The 13,128-nt window shown below is 40.7% G+C and overlaps 1 protein-coding gene across 16 annotated transcripts in view; it reads right to left on the minus strand.

Moving 5' to 3' along the window:
- The window catches only part of EHBP1 (EH domain binding protein 1), a 207,596-nt gene that overhangs the window by 166,052 nt on the left and 28,416 nt on the right, over nt 1-13,128 (minus strand). For all 16 annotated transcript variants that reach the window (XM_015622091.3, XM_015622093.3, XM_033513206.1 and 13 more), the window contains exons 3-4: nt 12,862-12,919; nt 4,233-4,328 (exon numbers count right to left, since the gene is read on the minus strand). In XM_015622091.3, the coding sequence (XP_015477577.1) occupies nt 4,233-4,328; nt 12,862-12,919 (154 nt within the window). The remainder of the gene's footprint in view (nt 1-4,232; nt 4,329-12,861; nt 12,920-13,128) is intronic.

Here is a 13,128-nt window from a genome sequence, read left to right on the forward strand (position 1 = left end):
TTTTTTTTTAAAAAAAAAAAAAAATTAAATTAGTCCCCCACTAATCCTTTACATTTTTAACAATTTAACTTTTTTATATGCAAATGTGCTTATTTCCTCAAGCTTATGATTTTTATGTCTGACACACAACACCTTGCCTATGGAACAGGTTTTTGCTCCAATGGAATATTCTCCATAGTATCTTGTCAAGACCCTGGTCCCCCCTAAACTGAAATAAGTATATTCTGAACCTGAACTTGGTCCTTACTTACGAGAAATTGCATTATGAAGAGGTTTGGGGCTGATCTGGGTTCTTTTTTTTCCTCCCCTGAGAAACACATTGCCTTTGGTGCCGTGTTCCTGCATGGACAATTATTATTCTATAAAATCAAAGCATGATAGACTTGGGCCTTCAAGAAGAATGACAGGGATTTTTTTCTGAGTAATATGTGGGGACCGGAATACTTACAACTACACAAGTATTCCTTGAACATCTATTTAATTCTTATTTTACTCATAAATTTTTTGTGTGTGTGCTTAGAAGGTTATGCCTTTAAAAATGTCTTTTTCAAACCTTGGAATTAAGAGCTGGTAATGGTCCCTGCCGTTGCAATGGACATGGGTGTGATAAACCATGTACATTACTGACAAAACAAGTGTTTTGCGTAATTTAATGAAGCAAAGTCCATGCTTACTCCTGAAGAACAAACATTTTTGCTCAGGATGTCACTTTGCTTTTGAGCTAGGAAATAATGATGTTGCAATTTAAATCCTCATAGTACAACTGATGTTCATTTAGCTTTACTAAAAGCACTGAAAATTTCTGGTTTAAAATCTCTCTCAGCTGATAAAGATGTCTGTTTGTAAATAAACCCACAGAAAAGTATACAAGTTTTCACACATAGTAGTTAAACTTTCCTAATGTAAGGACTCTAAAAAAATTAACTTCTGGAGCACAACCATGGTAAAAAAAAAAGAAAAATAAAAAAAAAAAAAGGTGAAAATTCAGCTCTGGCTTTTCTGGCACTTGTGAATCTTTCCATGAAAGCACCACAAATTATGGATTTTAAATGCACAGTAGGCTTACTGTTTCATGATGTTTCTTTCTCCCCAGTTTGGTTGAAAAACCCAAGGCATAACTAAACATCAGTGTGGAGCTCAGCAAAGGAAGTTAAACTTTCAGAACAGATGGAATTTTTTATGTAATTAGCACTTCAGTGGCTGGATGGGCAGGAGCTACAGCTAGTCAAGGGAAGCTGGGTCAATATATCCATATGATGCTTTTCCCCACATGACTCCAGGGCACTATGAAATTTTACCAGCAGCCTGGAATTAATTGAAACAAACAAACTAAAGCTTAAAATTACTTGAAGTTAAAGTTTTCTAAATGAAGGTTGTAATCTCTTCAGTACTTTGCTTGTGCAAGAATTACAAATATGTTGTCGTAAACAAGGTAACACCCAAAGTAGGGCTGTGCAGATAATGCAGAATATCTCATCTGTTGACTGATCACAGGCATTTTGCTTAGCCAGCTCTCAAGTGTCCACAGCTGACTGCTGGAGAGGAGACTCTTAACATTCTCATCAGCACTTGAAACCTTGACTTATCTCCTAATCCTACCAGCAACACATTTCAACAGCCACTTACGAATGCACTGCCACTAGCGTGTGAATCATTTCCCACAACACATAGCTGTCTGTCTGGAGCCCCCTCCTTCCATTCCCAACAGCACTCATTTGTTATCTGTGATTGCTACACAGCTCTGTGGGAGCAGCCAGCTCCCAGCTCTGGGCTCTGCCAGGGTGGACAAGGAGGCAGCAGCTCCCTGAGCTTCTCAGGTGGTGGTGAAAGCGAACAGCTCCTGGTTGTTAAACAAGGCCAGGCCGAGTGCACGTACTGCAAAGTGCCAACCCTTCAATAATCACCCTCCTACGTAGAGGGTTGGCTCCATAAAGGAATTTTACAGAACTGCAAGATGAGCAGCCTCTTTTTCTGAGCTTTACTGTTTTCAGTATTTTTGTCCCCTTTCCTCTAGAGGAAGGAACAATATAAATACCCAACTTCCAAGTCAGCTCCAGAAAGGCGGCTGCAGAGTGCCATCACACACTTCCCTTCACACTGCTCCAGCGCTGGCCACACAATGCACCAGCTGTGTGACAAACAGCCAGTTCTTTTTGACTGCCTTTGCCCAGAACCTACAACTACAGAAATGCCAGCTCAGTGGGTGCTGGGACACGTCCTGTGCTGCAGCTGAAGCACCACAGAGCCAACAAAGCCATCAGGGGACTGGGCACAGCCTGAACTGGGCCAACACATTCTTCTGCCTGCAATCCCCTGCCCCTCACAGCTCAGGCTGCTGCTCTGACACAGGTACAGCAGCCCTGGGCCATCACACAGCCTGCTCAACAAACTGCTCTGTGCCACCCATGCATTCCCTCACAGAGAACAAAGGGTACCTGGCCACTTACAGACACTCTTGTTAGAGCTGGAGGATCAATTAGAGCAGATTTTATAGTACGAGCTGCCTGATAGTGTGATGGTTCTCAACATTTTGATTATAAATCCAGTGCTCATTCCCCCAGAGACCAGTGAGTACCATTTACAGTAGGCACAGCTGCTGGGGTTATTCACACTCCTCTTCCCAGACCAATTCTTGTGACAGCCAGGCTCATTTTTAGGGTAGAGGAAGAAGTCTAGTGAACAGATCTGCCTGCAGGGTAAAATTAAGCTTTTTTAATACCTGACACTGGCTCCAGAGGCCCTTCCATCCCTCACTACTACCCTCAGTCTCAGTTACACAACTAACAAGGCTGCTGAGCTATTCTACATAACAGAACCCTGAATCAGTACAAATGTAAATTGTAAATAAAAAATGGAATGGCAAGAGAAGGCTGGAAGACACCTTCATTCCAAAGCCGCAGTATCACAGAGCTGGACCCAAAAAACCACTTTATTTCTCATCCTTCAGGTAACATCATAATCACCATCAAGATTTATGTACATTTCTGCTTCACTTTAAATGTTGAAAATATCAAGAAACATTTACAGTGTTGCATAACCACATTCAGATTGTACAGACATGTAGCACTGCCACATAAAGCTGACAAGTTTCTTAGTCCAAGCAGAGATCCTACCAATTTTTGGTAGTGAACTTCTGAATCTCAGTTGAAGACTACGTGTTTGCTAAGAAGAGAGACAAGTTTATGATAGTTTATGATCACTGCCAACCTGAGAAGTTTCTGTTCATCCCAAAGGCAGTAATTAAAAAATTGGGGGGAAAATAAGGCAACCCCTTTTTTTAATTTTAATGAACCAAGTAATAAATTCCCATTCTAAGGTTAATCAGAAGCCACATCCAAGCTCAGGAAATTCCCCAAGACAATAAAATACAAATATTGCTAATTAGAAAGAAGTATGTTACTGTTGCCCTAAGCTGCAAAGGGAGCAGCTAGGAATAAGAACAGCCAGAATGTAGATGAAGGCACCAGGGTAAAGAACGAGGAAAAACTATGGAATGAAAATCTCAGAAATCTTCAGCCTCCTACACTGTCATGCATGCAAAGCTACATTGTTTATCTTTATGCAGAAAGGGCTTTGCCCAATGATATTTGAGAAATAAGTTCAAGCATAACTTCCTCCTCCTGCTTCACAGCCACACAAATAAGCTTTTTTTTTAGTAGAACAAATGCAAAATGTTAAAAAAAAATAAAAAAATTTCCCTGTAAATCTTATCATTCTCTGTGCTGCTCAAATACTGCACACCCACCCTTACAGCTGCAACCACATCAGTGCTGTGATGGTTGTGTAGCATTCTAAATAATGGGAAATGAGGAGCTGGATTCTGTTGCAGCCAATAGTGTACACTGAAACTGAACAAGGAAGTCTAGAAATGACTGTGTTATGACAACTTCTGCCTTCCAGTATTTAAAGAAAACCTACCAGGCTGTGACCCATGCCAAGTCCTTACACATGTACTACGTGCACAGTTACACATGTGCTGGACTCTGTGCCAATGCCTCGCCATAATCAGCTCAGTGGGTATTTCAGTGTGTCAACTGAACTACAGAAGTCAGCTTTGGCAGGGAACAGACCATCCCTCTCACCCAGATTTGAACTGAGGACGTAAGGTAGTGTGGTTAATGACATAAAACCAGCAAGATTAGACCTTGTGACTGTAATCTAAAAATTTCCAGACCGAATTTTTCATGTATTTTTTAGGAAATAGTAAGGATTATGCTTTCAAAAAAACATACCTTGAAGAGAGTCACAGTAATTTCAACATTTTCAGGTACAGGCCATACCACCACCCCACGGTATGGGTTCTTGATCCCAGGCTGCCAGCTGTGTGCCTAAAGGAAGAAAAATACCCAGTTGTTTAAAGCCATTATAAAAGTGCTGACTTGACTCCCACAGGACCCAGGGCATGCAGGTAAAAGTAACATATCACTGACTCCAAAAAAAATCACGCTCTTAAACCCATGACTCTACTGAACACTTCAAAGGACACAATTAAAAATGACACTAAGGAAACCCAGACCTTTCCATTGAACTAAAGCTGTTCCTCACAAGATCCTAAACTCAGCTTTTTTATTACATAGCACAGGTCAGGACACTCAGAACCTTACAAAAATTAAGGCTGTAAGGTCAGAACTTCTGTAGCAAGCTGAGTATTGGTTTGTGTACAACACATAGTGCAGGTCTAATCACATTTACACATAAATGGAGCAAGAAGTTTTACGTGCAGAAAGAAAAGTGAAAACTTTGATTTCTAATGCTACTAAAACATTTAAGTTTTTAAGAATAAATATGCTGCGGTACCTACACGTAGAAAAGATAACAAAAACCCAACAGTTAAATAGACTGAGGACCTGTCTACCTTTGAGCATCAGTTTGGATTAGTGTGAGCATTTCTGCTCTGGTTTGGAATAAGTATGCCTTTTTCCAAGCTTAACCTAATCTATTTTGTGATGCTGTAAGACAAATGAGGGAAGGATGCTGCTGCAGAAGTGACAGCTACTTAGCCAGGGTGTTACTAGAAACGTGTGGATGTTTTATCAGGAAAGACTGTGCAATCTATTTACTGTTACCTGAAGGCAATTAACTTGGCTTTCTTCTTTTTAGAATTCTAGAGCATCAGTCATTGCAATTTTATACTCTTTCCAACACTCAGAACTTCAGATTCAAATTGAATATTAGACTATTAGAACATATTTCTGCTTTAATAAGGTTAGCAAGACCTGTGACTCAGGTTCTTAGGGATGTTGAGGTAACCTGAACAACTTGAAGGATGACTTTGCTGTACCAAAGTGGGAAAGACAAAGCTGGAGAAGCAGCCCCATCCCTTTGGAGGCAGCAGCTCTCTGCCACCATGTACAGCAGGGAGTGCCAAACCTTGCCAGCTCTCCTTTGGTTTTATCACAATTTTTTTTATCTTTGGTGTTCTGCTTGAAACTGCAGCTCCCAAAGAGGCCTTATTAGATCAGATTTTTCAGTGAATGTCTATGCTTTGTGCTTGCAGAGTAGAAACTTGGAGCACCTAAAAAAAAGGAAATTTAAAAATAAGAGCAACTTGAAAAAACCCATTTTCTACTGGTTTTACTGCATGAATTTCAGTCTAATCTCATTATTGTAAAGAGGGCCTGGATGTACTTTCTGGACAACTGAGAAAACAACACCAAATAACACAAACAAAACTTATATATTTTACAAGAAAAAGGTATTTTGTGAGCAGCAAAACACACCACAGTAGATGTCACTACTACCACAGACTCTGGAGCTGCAGTTTGTGTGTCTGTCCCACAGAACCTGCAGCCCCCTGCATCACTCCCAGCTTGCCCACAGAGATCTTCAGCAGACACAAGGCAGTGATCCAGAGCCAGGCACAAGATCACTGCCATATCCTCTGGAAGGATCTTGTAAAATCACTAACTTCTCTCCTCCATAGGGGCAACTCCATCCTCTTTCCAGGTACCAGTTTGTACAGAAATAATTGGAATTCATGGTGTGTCTGAAACCTGTGTTTTCCTGATGGGTTTGGTCAATACAAACAATCATGTCAAACTTTTCCTGTCCGAGGTCCAGGCACTGCCAGCCTGCTCAGCTGAGGATTACTTGTTCCATCTATTAAAAAAACCTAGAAAATGAGCATTCACTGGTGCAGTCAACACTTCACTTCAAGCCCTTTATCAGCATTTCCTCCCACCAGGAAAGTCAGTGAGACACAATAAACACACAGGGATATATATGTTTTTCTGTCACTGAAAGCAACAACCAGGAGACAAGCTCTAACTAACGAGCTTTTAAAGCAAAGCTGTTCTGTGATCATGAATGTTACAAAGTCCTCCTCAGGCTTTGAAAAATAAACATTGTATCACATAAACAGCATGACAGAAAAAGGTAACATCAAAAGGACTGTCTGGGTTGTTGGGAAGGAGAAAGGGAAAGGGGAAAGCAAAGCCGGAGAAACACAGAGGACCAGCAAATGACAGTAATTTAAAATTAAGATGCAGAGTGTTATTCTAATGCAACATTTCTCATGCCAGGCACGTCGGTGGTGCAGTTTCTTCAAGTTACATCTGGCCTATATCAAAAAACCCTTTCAACTCCCGAATTATAAACCTTGACTTGGAGCTGGATCAGGCCACCGCTGCAGGTGACAAGGCCTGGCTGTCAGGGCTCAGCCGAGGCGAGATGCTGCATCTGCATGGTACAGTTCCACCCTAATCCCCTCCTCTAATTCCATTTTCCATTGGATACTTGTGCCTTTAGACCCACTTTTTCCTCATTTGCTACTGGTCTTCACCAGCCATCTCCCATTGTCTTGGAAGTCAAGGCAAAGGCAGCTGAGTAGAAGTAACTTCTACTTAGGCAGACTTTTCTGCTTAGGCAGGTGCCTCACTCACAGCCCTGCCTGACTTATCTCCAGATCTGAGGGATGGGAACCATGGTCTGGAAAGAGAAGTGCTCTGCTGCATTTCAAAGCAAAAGGCAACTCTTTCCTTTTTCTGCCAGTAGAAAATGAGAGAAGACAACATAGCATGAAAGCTTTTAAATCTGGAAACAGGAGCTACAGGAGGGGCTGCTGAAATACCCTATAAATAGAGTAGGGCTGTGAATGACATTGTCCAACCTACGCCACTGCTCTGGCACAAAACTGATGACTGGGAGAGGAGAAAATCTCTTAAAGATAAGGCAGTGGAGATGAGCCTACAGACTTGCATGGGCACTTCAGGCTATCCAGTTCTAAGATTCAATTTTCTCTTTAAAACAACAGTTCCAATCCAGGCAGCCAGCTTTGCAATCCACCACCTGTGATGAGAACATCTCTGCTGTTTTGCTGTACTTGAACTGGAATGACAGACTTGATGCTACATTATTTCAGGAGCCTGCACTTTCAGATGCTTCATCTCTTTTCTGCTTTCTTCACTACCACCTTGCCTCATCCTGTTGTGCAGGATAATCTCAGGCTACTTTTCAGTAAGATACTAGAGCTGACCATAATATTTTGACCCTGCTGCAAATTATGGAACAGCTTATATTTGTGCATAAAAAATATGTTCTTATTGCCAAGCTGTCAATATTGGGTTTTAAAAGCAAAACTCATATGAAACAGACCTAGGATTATTCCTCACCTGCGGCCACAAGAGTGGCTTTATTGTGAGCCAGCAAACTGCTGATTTTTCTTTTCCTTATAAAATTTTGCCAGCCTGCCTGTGATCAGGCCAGCTCTGCTACTTGTCAGTGTGACAGGCTGTTCAGGGCACAAGAAGCCAGGAGGAGCTCAGCTGGCTCCAGCAGTGCTTAGGGCAGCTCAGCTTGTAAGGATAATCTCTCTTCTTCAGTGTTATCCAGGCAGAACACTTAGACAGGAAAAAAACCAAAAAAACCTCAAGAGGAAGAGCCAACATTAAGCAGCTAGATCCTTCATCTGGTGCCTCCATGCCAGCAGTATGGCTTTGGAATATTGGAACACCAAGGATTTGCTCCATGTGATGCATCTCACCAAAGTCATTCACCATCCGAGACAGCCAGAGTTGTATATGGCTTTTAACAGACCTAGGAAAAAAAATGGGCTGGGAAAAGCTGCCAATTCCCTCAGACCAGAGGAAACCAGCAGTTTGTGAAAGGCTTCTTCTTGTTCTTCTGAACTGCAGTTCAGTGTCACAAAGGGAGACAAATTAAAGACCATACTCCAGACTACAGCTTGCATCCCCCCCACGATCATCTTGAAATCCCTGTGCTTGGCCCACCAGTTAAAAAGGCTGGGCACCAGAACAACGCTCCAGTCACACTCATACCCTGGGATGCAGTCCAAAAAACCCAGCACGTGCCAAAGAAGGAAGCTCAAAGCCCTGGAAACTCCAGGCAGCCTTTGATCAACACATTGCTGTCAGTGCTCCTTTAGAGCAGACAAGGAAACCAGTGGATTCCCACAGGTCTTCCCATGAATGTCTTCAATTCATCGGCACGCACGTGTGTTACAACTGTCATTGTGCATATGTGTATTACTGCTAAAAAGCTACAGAAAGACTGCTAAGCTTGGGGAATGAGCAAAAACTCATCTCCACTACTGGTTCTCTAGGACAGGGCTACGTCTTCAAGCTTGATTTCACACACACACACACATTCATGACATACATGATGAATACATCATGCAGTAAATACATGGTTCATGCTATTTTGTTCACCAAATCTTGCCTTATTCACCATCTACAGTACATGATGCTCAGATAAAGAGCCTCTGCCCCATTTCTTCAATCAGTTTCTCACATCATCTATATTATTTCTTACTAGAAAAAAAAACCAACCAACCAAATTAAAAAATCAAAGCCCAGACAAACAAAAAAACCTGAACACAGAGATATTTTTCTCATCATTTTCTGGGACAGCCATCACTGCACCTCAGAACGTCACCACAAGTCAACTTTATCTGGCTCCCAGAAAAAAGAAGAGTACTAATGACCTCCAGTTTACAGTCAGGGATTACAATCACAGCATGATCTTGTAACTTTACTAAAACACTGAGAAGCCCCATGAGTGGCACTACTGAACTGTGGCAGTCTCCAGCATGTCAGGATCACAACACACCTTTGGAACTCCAGCCTGCCAGGGCCAGGTAGGGCTGGCACTGGGCAATAAAGTAGCCAGAAAAGGCAACAAATTGCCAAGGACAGCAAAACAGGTGTCCCAGCTGCTGCTTTATTGATGGCAGAACCTTTGAAAAATGCTGGCCACACTGCTGTTGTGTACAAGGGATTCCTTTTACTCCCTGCCACTTTGCCTCTCTTGGCTCTTACTTCTCACTGCTCAAGTTCTTTCCCTCTTCTCAGCATTGTTCCTTCTCCTTTGTGCTTAAACCATTTTTGATAAACCTGCAAGAGAAATACTGAAATCAAGGCAAGGCACCTTCTTTCAGCTTTTATACAAAAAGAATCTTTGAAGAATAATTCTGTCAGGCTCTCAGAAGCAAGTGCAAATTTGATTCTTCTGAGGTGTGTAATTCAACCATAAGCCTCTGCACGTTCACAGGAATAGTAGAAAGTACCTCCTCGACATCATGGCAACATCTATTTTCAAACTGAAATTTCTTAGCTCAAAGCCTGGAAATTTGAGAGCATCTCAGTGAAATAAAGGTAAACATATTTTCAACACACTTTTCCCTTGCTCTACAGTAGAACAAAGACATACTTCCACCACTCCAAAAAAAAAAAAAAAAGAAAAGGAAAGGAAAAAAGAGAGAGAGGTCCAAAAGTCCAGGGCCTGAAAACCTGGGCAGGCAACTTTCCGGTGTGCCAGGGTACTGAAGAAGACTTAAACAAGTCCATGGCTGCACCTTCTGCAAACCATGGATGGTGAACAGCATCTAAATAAAGCTTTAAGAGTGTACCTGATTTTGCAAACAGACAACATTTGCACCAGCAGACAGGGAACTCCCACCCTCCCCAAGCTGAAAGTTCATTTTGGTTCTAGGACTGCACAGTAATTCTGCCAAGCACAGCAAAAGTGCAAATCACCATCTTATGTAAATTCCTGGCACACACAATGGGGATGCCAAATCACACAGAGCCACCTCGTCTTGACACACCTCATGAAATACATTGAAATTAGACTTGCCCATGGAGAGCAGGTCCCAAAATAGAACTGTAAGTAACTTAAATCTGCATTAAGGTCAGTAACTGCTGGATATATTTATGGTCTTGTATCCATCCACCCATCAGACTGCTATTTATATGCCCTTTCAAAATGAGTATTTGCTTTTCATTTGCAACACTTTGAAACTTACTGTAATTAAACATATCTACAGCTCCTATTCCATGTTTCCCACTGTAAGAAGAAAAACATTCAGACTCCTGCACATGATGCCTCTATTTCTTTTAATAAAGGGATCACTGTAGTTTATTTGGAAAAAGAGAATGTGGGGCAGGAGGCATATCAAAATCATGGAAACCCACAAAAACAAGGGTTTCAAAGGACATCAAGAACTCAGCTTTCAGCTCAACAGCATTTTAAATCACACCAGTTAGAGCAGGCATCCCAGTGGACATCCATAGGTCCATCTTCCAGTTGCATTTTTGATCAATGCATCTCTTGTACTTTCCCAACAGAAAAGAGACACAGAACTGCTGAAGAGCATCCAAAGGACCATGTTTGTGAGTTTGTGAACTATCTGCTGGCAATATCCCTCATTAACCCTAATGACCTAAAAGTTCATAAAACATAACCTCCAAAAATGTCTTTATATCATTACAGTAAGCTAAAACCTCATCCCTCCCTTCCTCCCACCCAAGAAGCTGAAAAACATAGACAATTATTAATGCTTTGTACTCACTGAACCCAGTGTCCACCAAAAATAAAAAGAGAGGAAATATTCATTTGACTTGTTTCCAATAAAGCAATTAGATGAAACAAGTATGTTGAATAACGTATCTTACTGGCAGGATGACTAAGAGATCAAGAACATTTATTGATCTACAATTTTTGACCCAAACTACTCAAGTCACATCAACTACCTAAGCTTTAAAATTAACTCTATGCTCTGCCCAGGTTTCAGGGCCACTCAGCTTTCAAAGTACCTTTGTGGGATCTTACTAAACATGACTTAGTCAGCCAGAGACTTTTCTGAGTCTCAGGTTTAAATTTGCCAGTTTACCCAAGAGTTGCTTCTACTGCCTGCTGACCAAAAGTGAGATCATATCATGGAACTTTATGGCCCAGCTGAAAAAACTTCAAGCCCAGAAGGCTGAGCAAATGCCAGAAAACCCTGTAGCCTCAGGGAAATACTGTCATTTGGATCCTATAAAATGACAGGCAGAAACCCATCATTTCACAAAGCCATGCTGGACTTCTATTACGGGTTCTGTCTCTGAATCCCAACAAAACAGTCATTTATGAACAAATACCTTGTTTATCACCAAGCTTTTCAGGGTTACAAAGCTTGTGTAAGCACTGCACTTACTGTTTGACATAACTTTTATCTCTGTGTGCAACAGAAATGAAATTAATTGAACTAATACACAGACGTTATCATAGAGTGAGCCACATCAGACATCAGTTACTGACATCAGCACTTCCTGCCTAGATACACACCGTGCTATAAATTCAAAGGAACTTGAGATAGCTGATGCTTCCATGAAACAGGAATAGTCTGACTGGCTTTGCTGATGAGTATGGAACATGGAACAGGAACAGGTACCAGACTGAGCTCACACCCTTGTTTACTCATCAGGTAATACCTTTGGGTTTTTAAAACCTGAAGCAGAATTCTGGATGCACAACATTAGTCAGGAACCAGTCTTCATCTAAATCAGCTTGGAATAGCTTATACCACAAGTAAAAAGACAAAATACAACAAATATGCATAGCAATCAGAAAAACAGGCCAGAAAAAGAGGAGTACCAGTAAAAAATAAACCCTAAGTCTCTCCTGAGAAGGATAGAAAACTGTGTATCACATTTTCTAAATATTTAAGTTCTTCAACACAATTATTTCAAGGTATCTTCTCTATCGTGGATGCCTTCTCTCCATTACTACAGAGTTCATTGAAATATCATTTTGTATTACACAAATACACACACACAAAAAAAGAAGCTTAGACCATCTTTTTTTTTTTTTTAACTGAAGAGTCAAACAATTATTATAACTTCCAAAATTTCCTCTCTGACAAGATCATTTGCCATAAATCCAACCAGGCTAAGAGGCCACATGAGCAAGTAAGACCAAGTCATCTCAAAGAGAAGAGGAGTAGATTCTCCAGGGAAGGGGGGAAAACAGCATGCACTCCCATCCCCATGAAAGACAAACTTTATCAGAAACTGGAGAGACTTCATTCAGAGCTTCCTATTCTTCAGACTACCAAGTTATTAGTCATGAAACACAAATTCATGGGTTTGTCCACACCGTTTGTAGAAACGAAATGTTAATATTCACTTCAAAGACACACTGCTGGGCTGAAAGACCCTGTTTTTATTCTTTTTTTATTTGTAGCATTTCAGGTGAAATAGCCTCTTATTCAGGCTTTATCTGCCTATTGCAGGGATGTCAGATTCTTTATTACTTTTTTTTAATTAGTTGAGATTTTTTATTACACTTGTTGTAAAGAAACCAATTCTCCTTTCTAATTAGGTCTAGCAATTAATAACTGAATTGAATTGATAGTAATACAGTTCTGCTAAACAAATAACCAAAGCTAGAATCAGAGTTAAGAGTTCCCATAAATTAGCACTGACATCAACAGCAGTTTATTCTGAACTTTATGTACAAATTGAGTTAAAAAGAAAATTCAACAACTAAAATACTTCTCATTTATTTATTTATTTGGCTGCTCCCTCAAACCACTGACCCTGTTTGTCACTAAAGTTGTGACTTAATAAGAAATCAACTGACCTTAGAGGATTTTCTTCTGCTTCTTCTTGTCCAAACCACCACTAGTTTATCTGGCTGCCTGTTGAAGATAAGGAAGAAACAGCTTAAAATACAAGATCAATATATATAAACAGTTTATATTAAAACTCTTGCAACACATAATGACATCCTTAGTGGATAACATGCTCTCTTAAATATAGCTCATATAAAAACCACTCTCAGCATCAGTCATTTAACAGGAAAAATAATGTGTATTTATAGAGAAAGGTTGTCCTCCAGTTCACACAG

The sequence above is a fragment of the Parus major genome, chromosome 3, assembly GCF_001522545.3.
Source record: "Parus major isolate Abel chromosome 3, Parus_major1.1, whole genome shotgun sequence".
Classification (NCBI taxonomy): Eukaryota; Metazoa; Chordata; class Aves; order Passeriformes; family Paridae; genus Parus; species Parus major.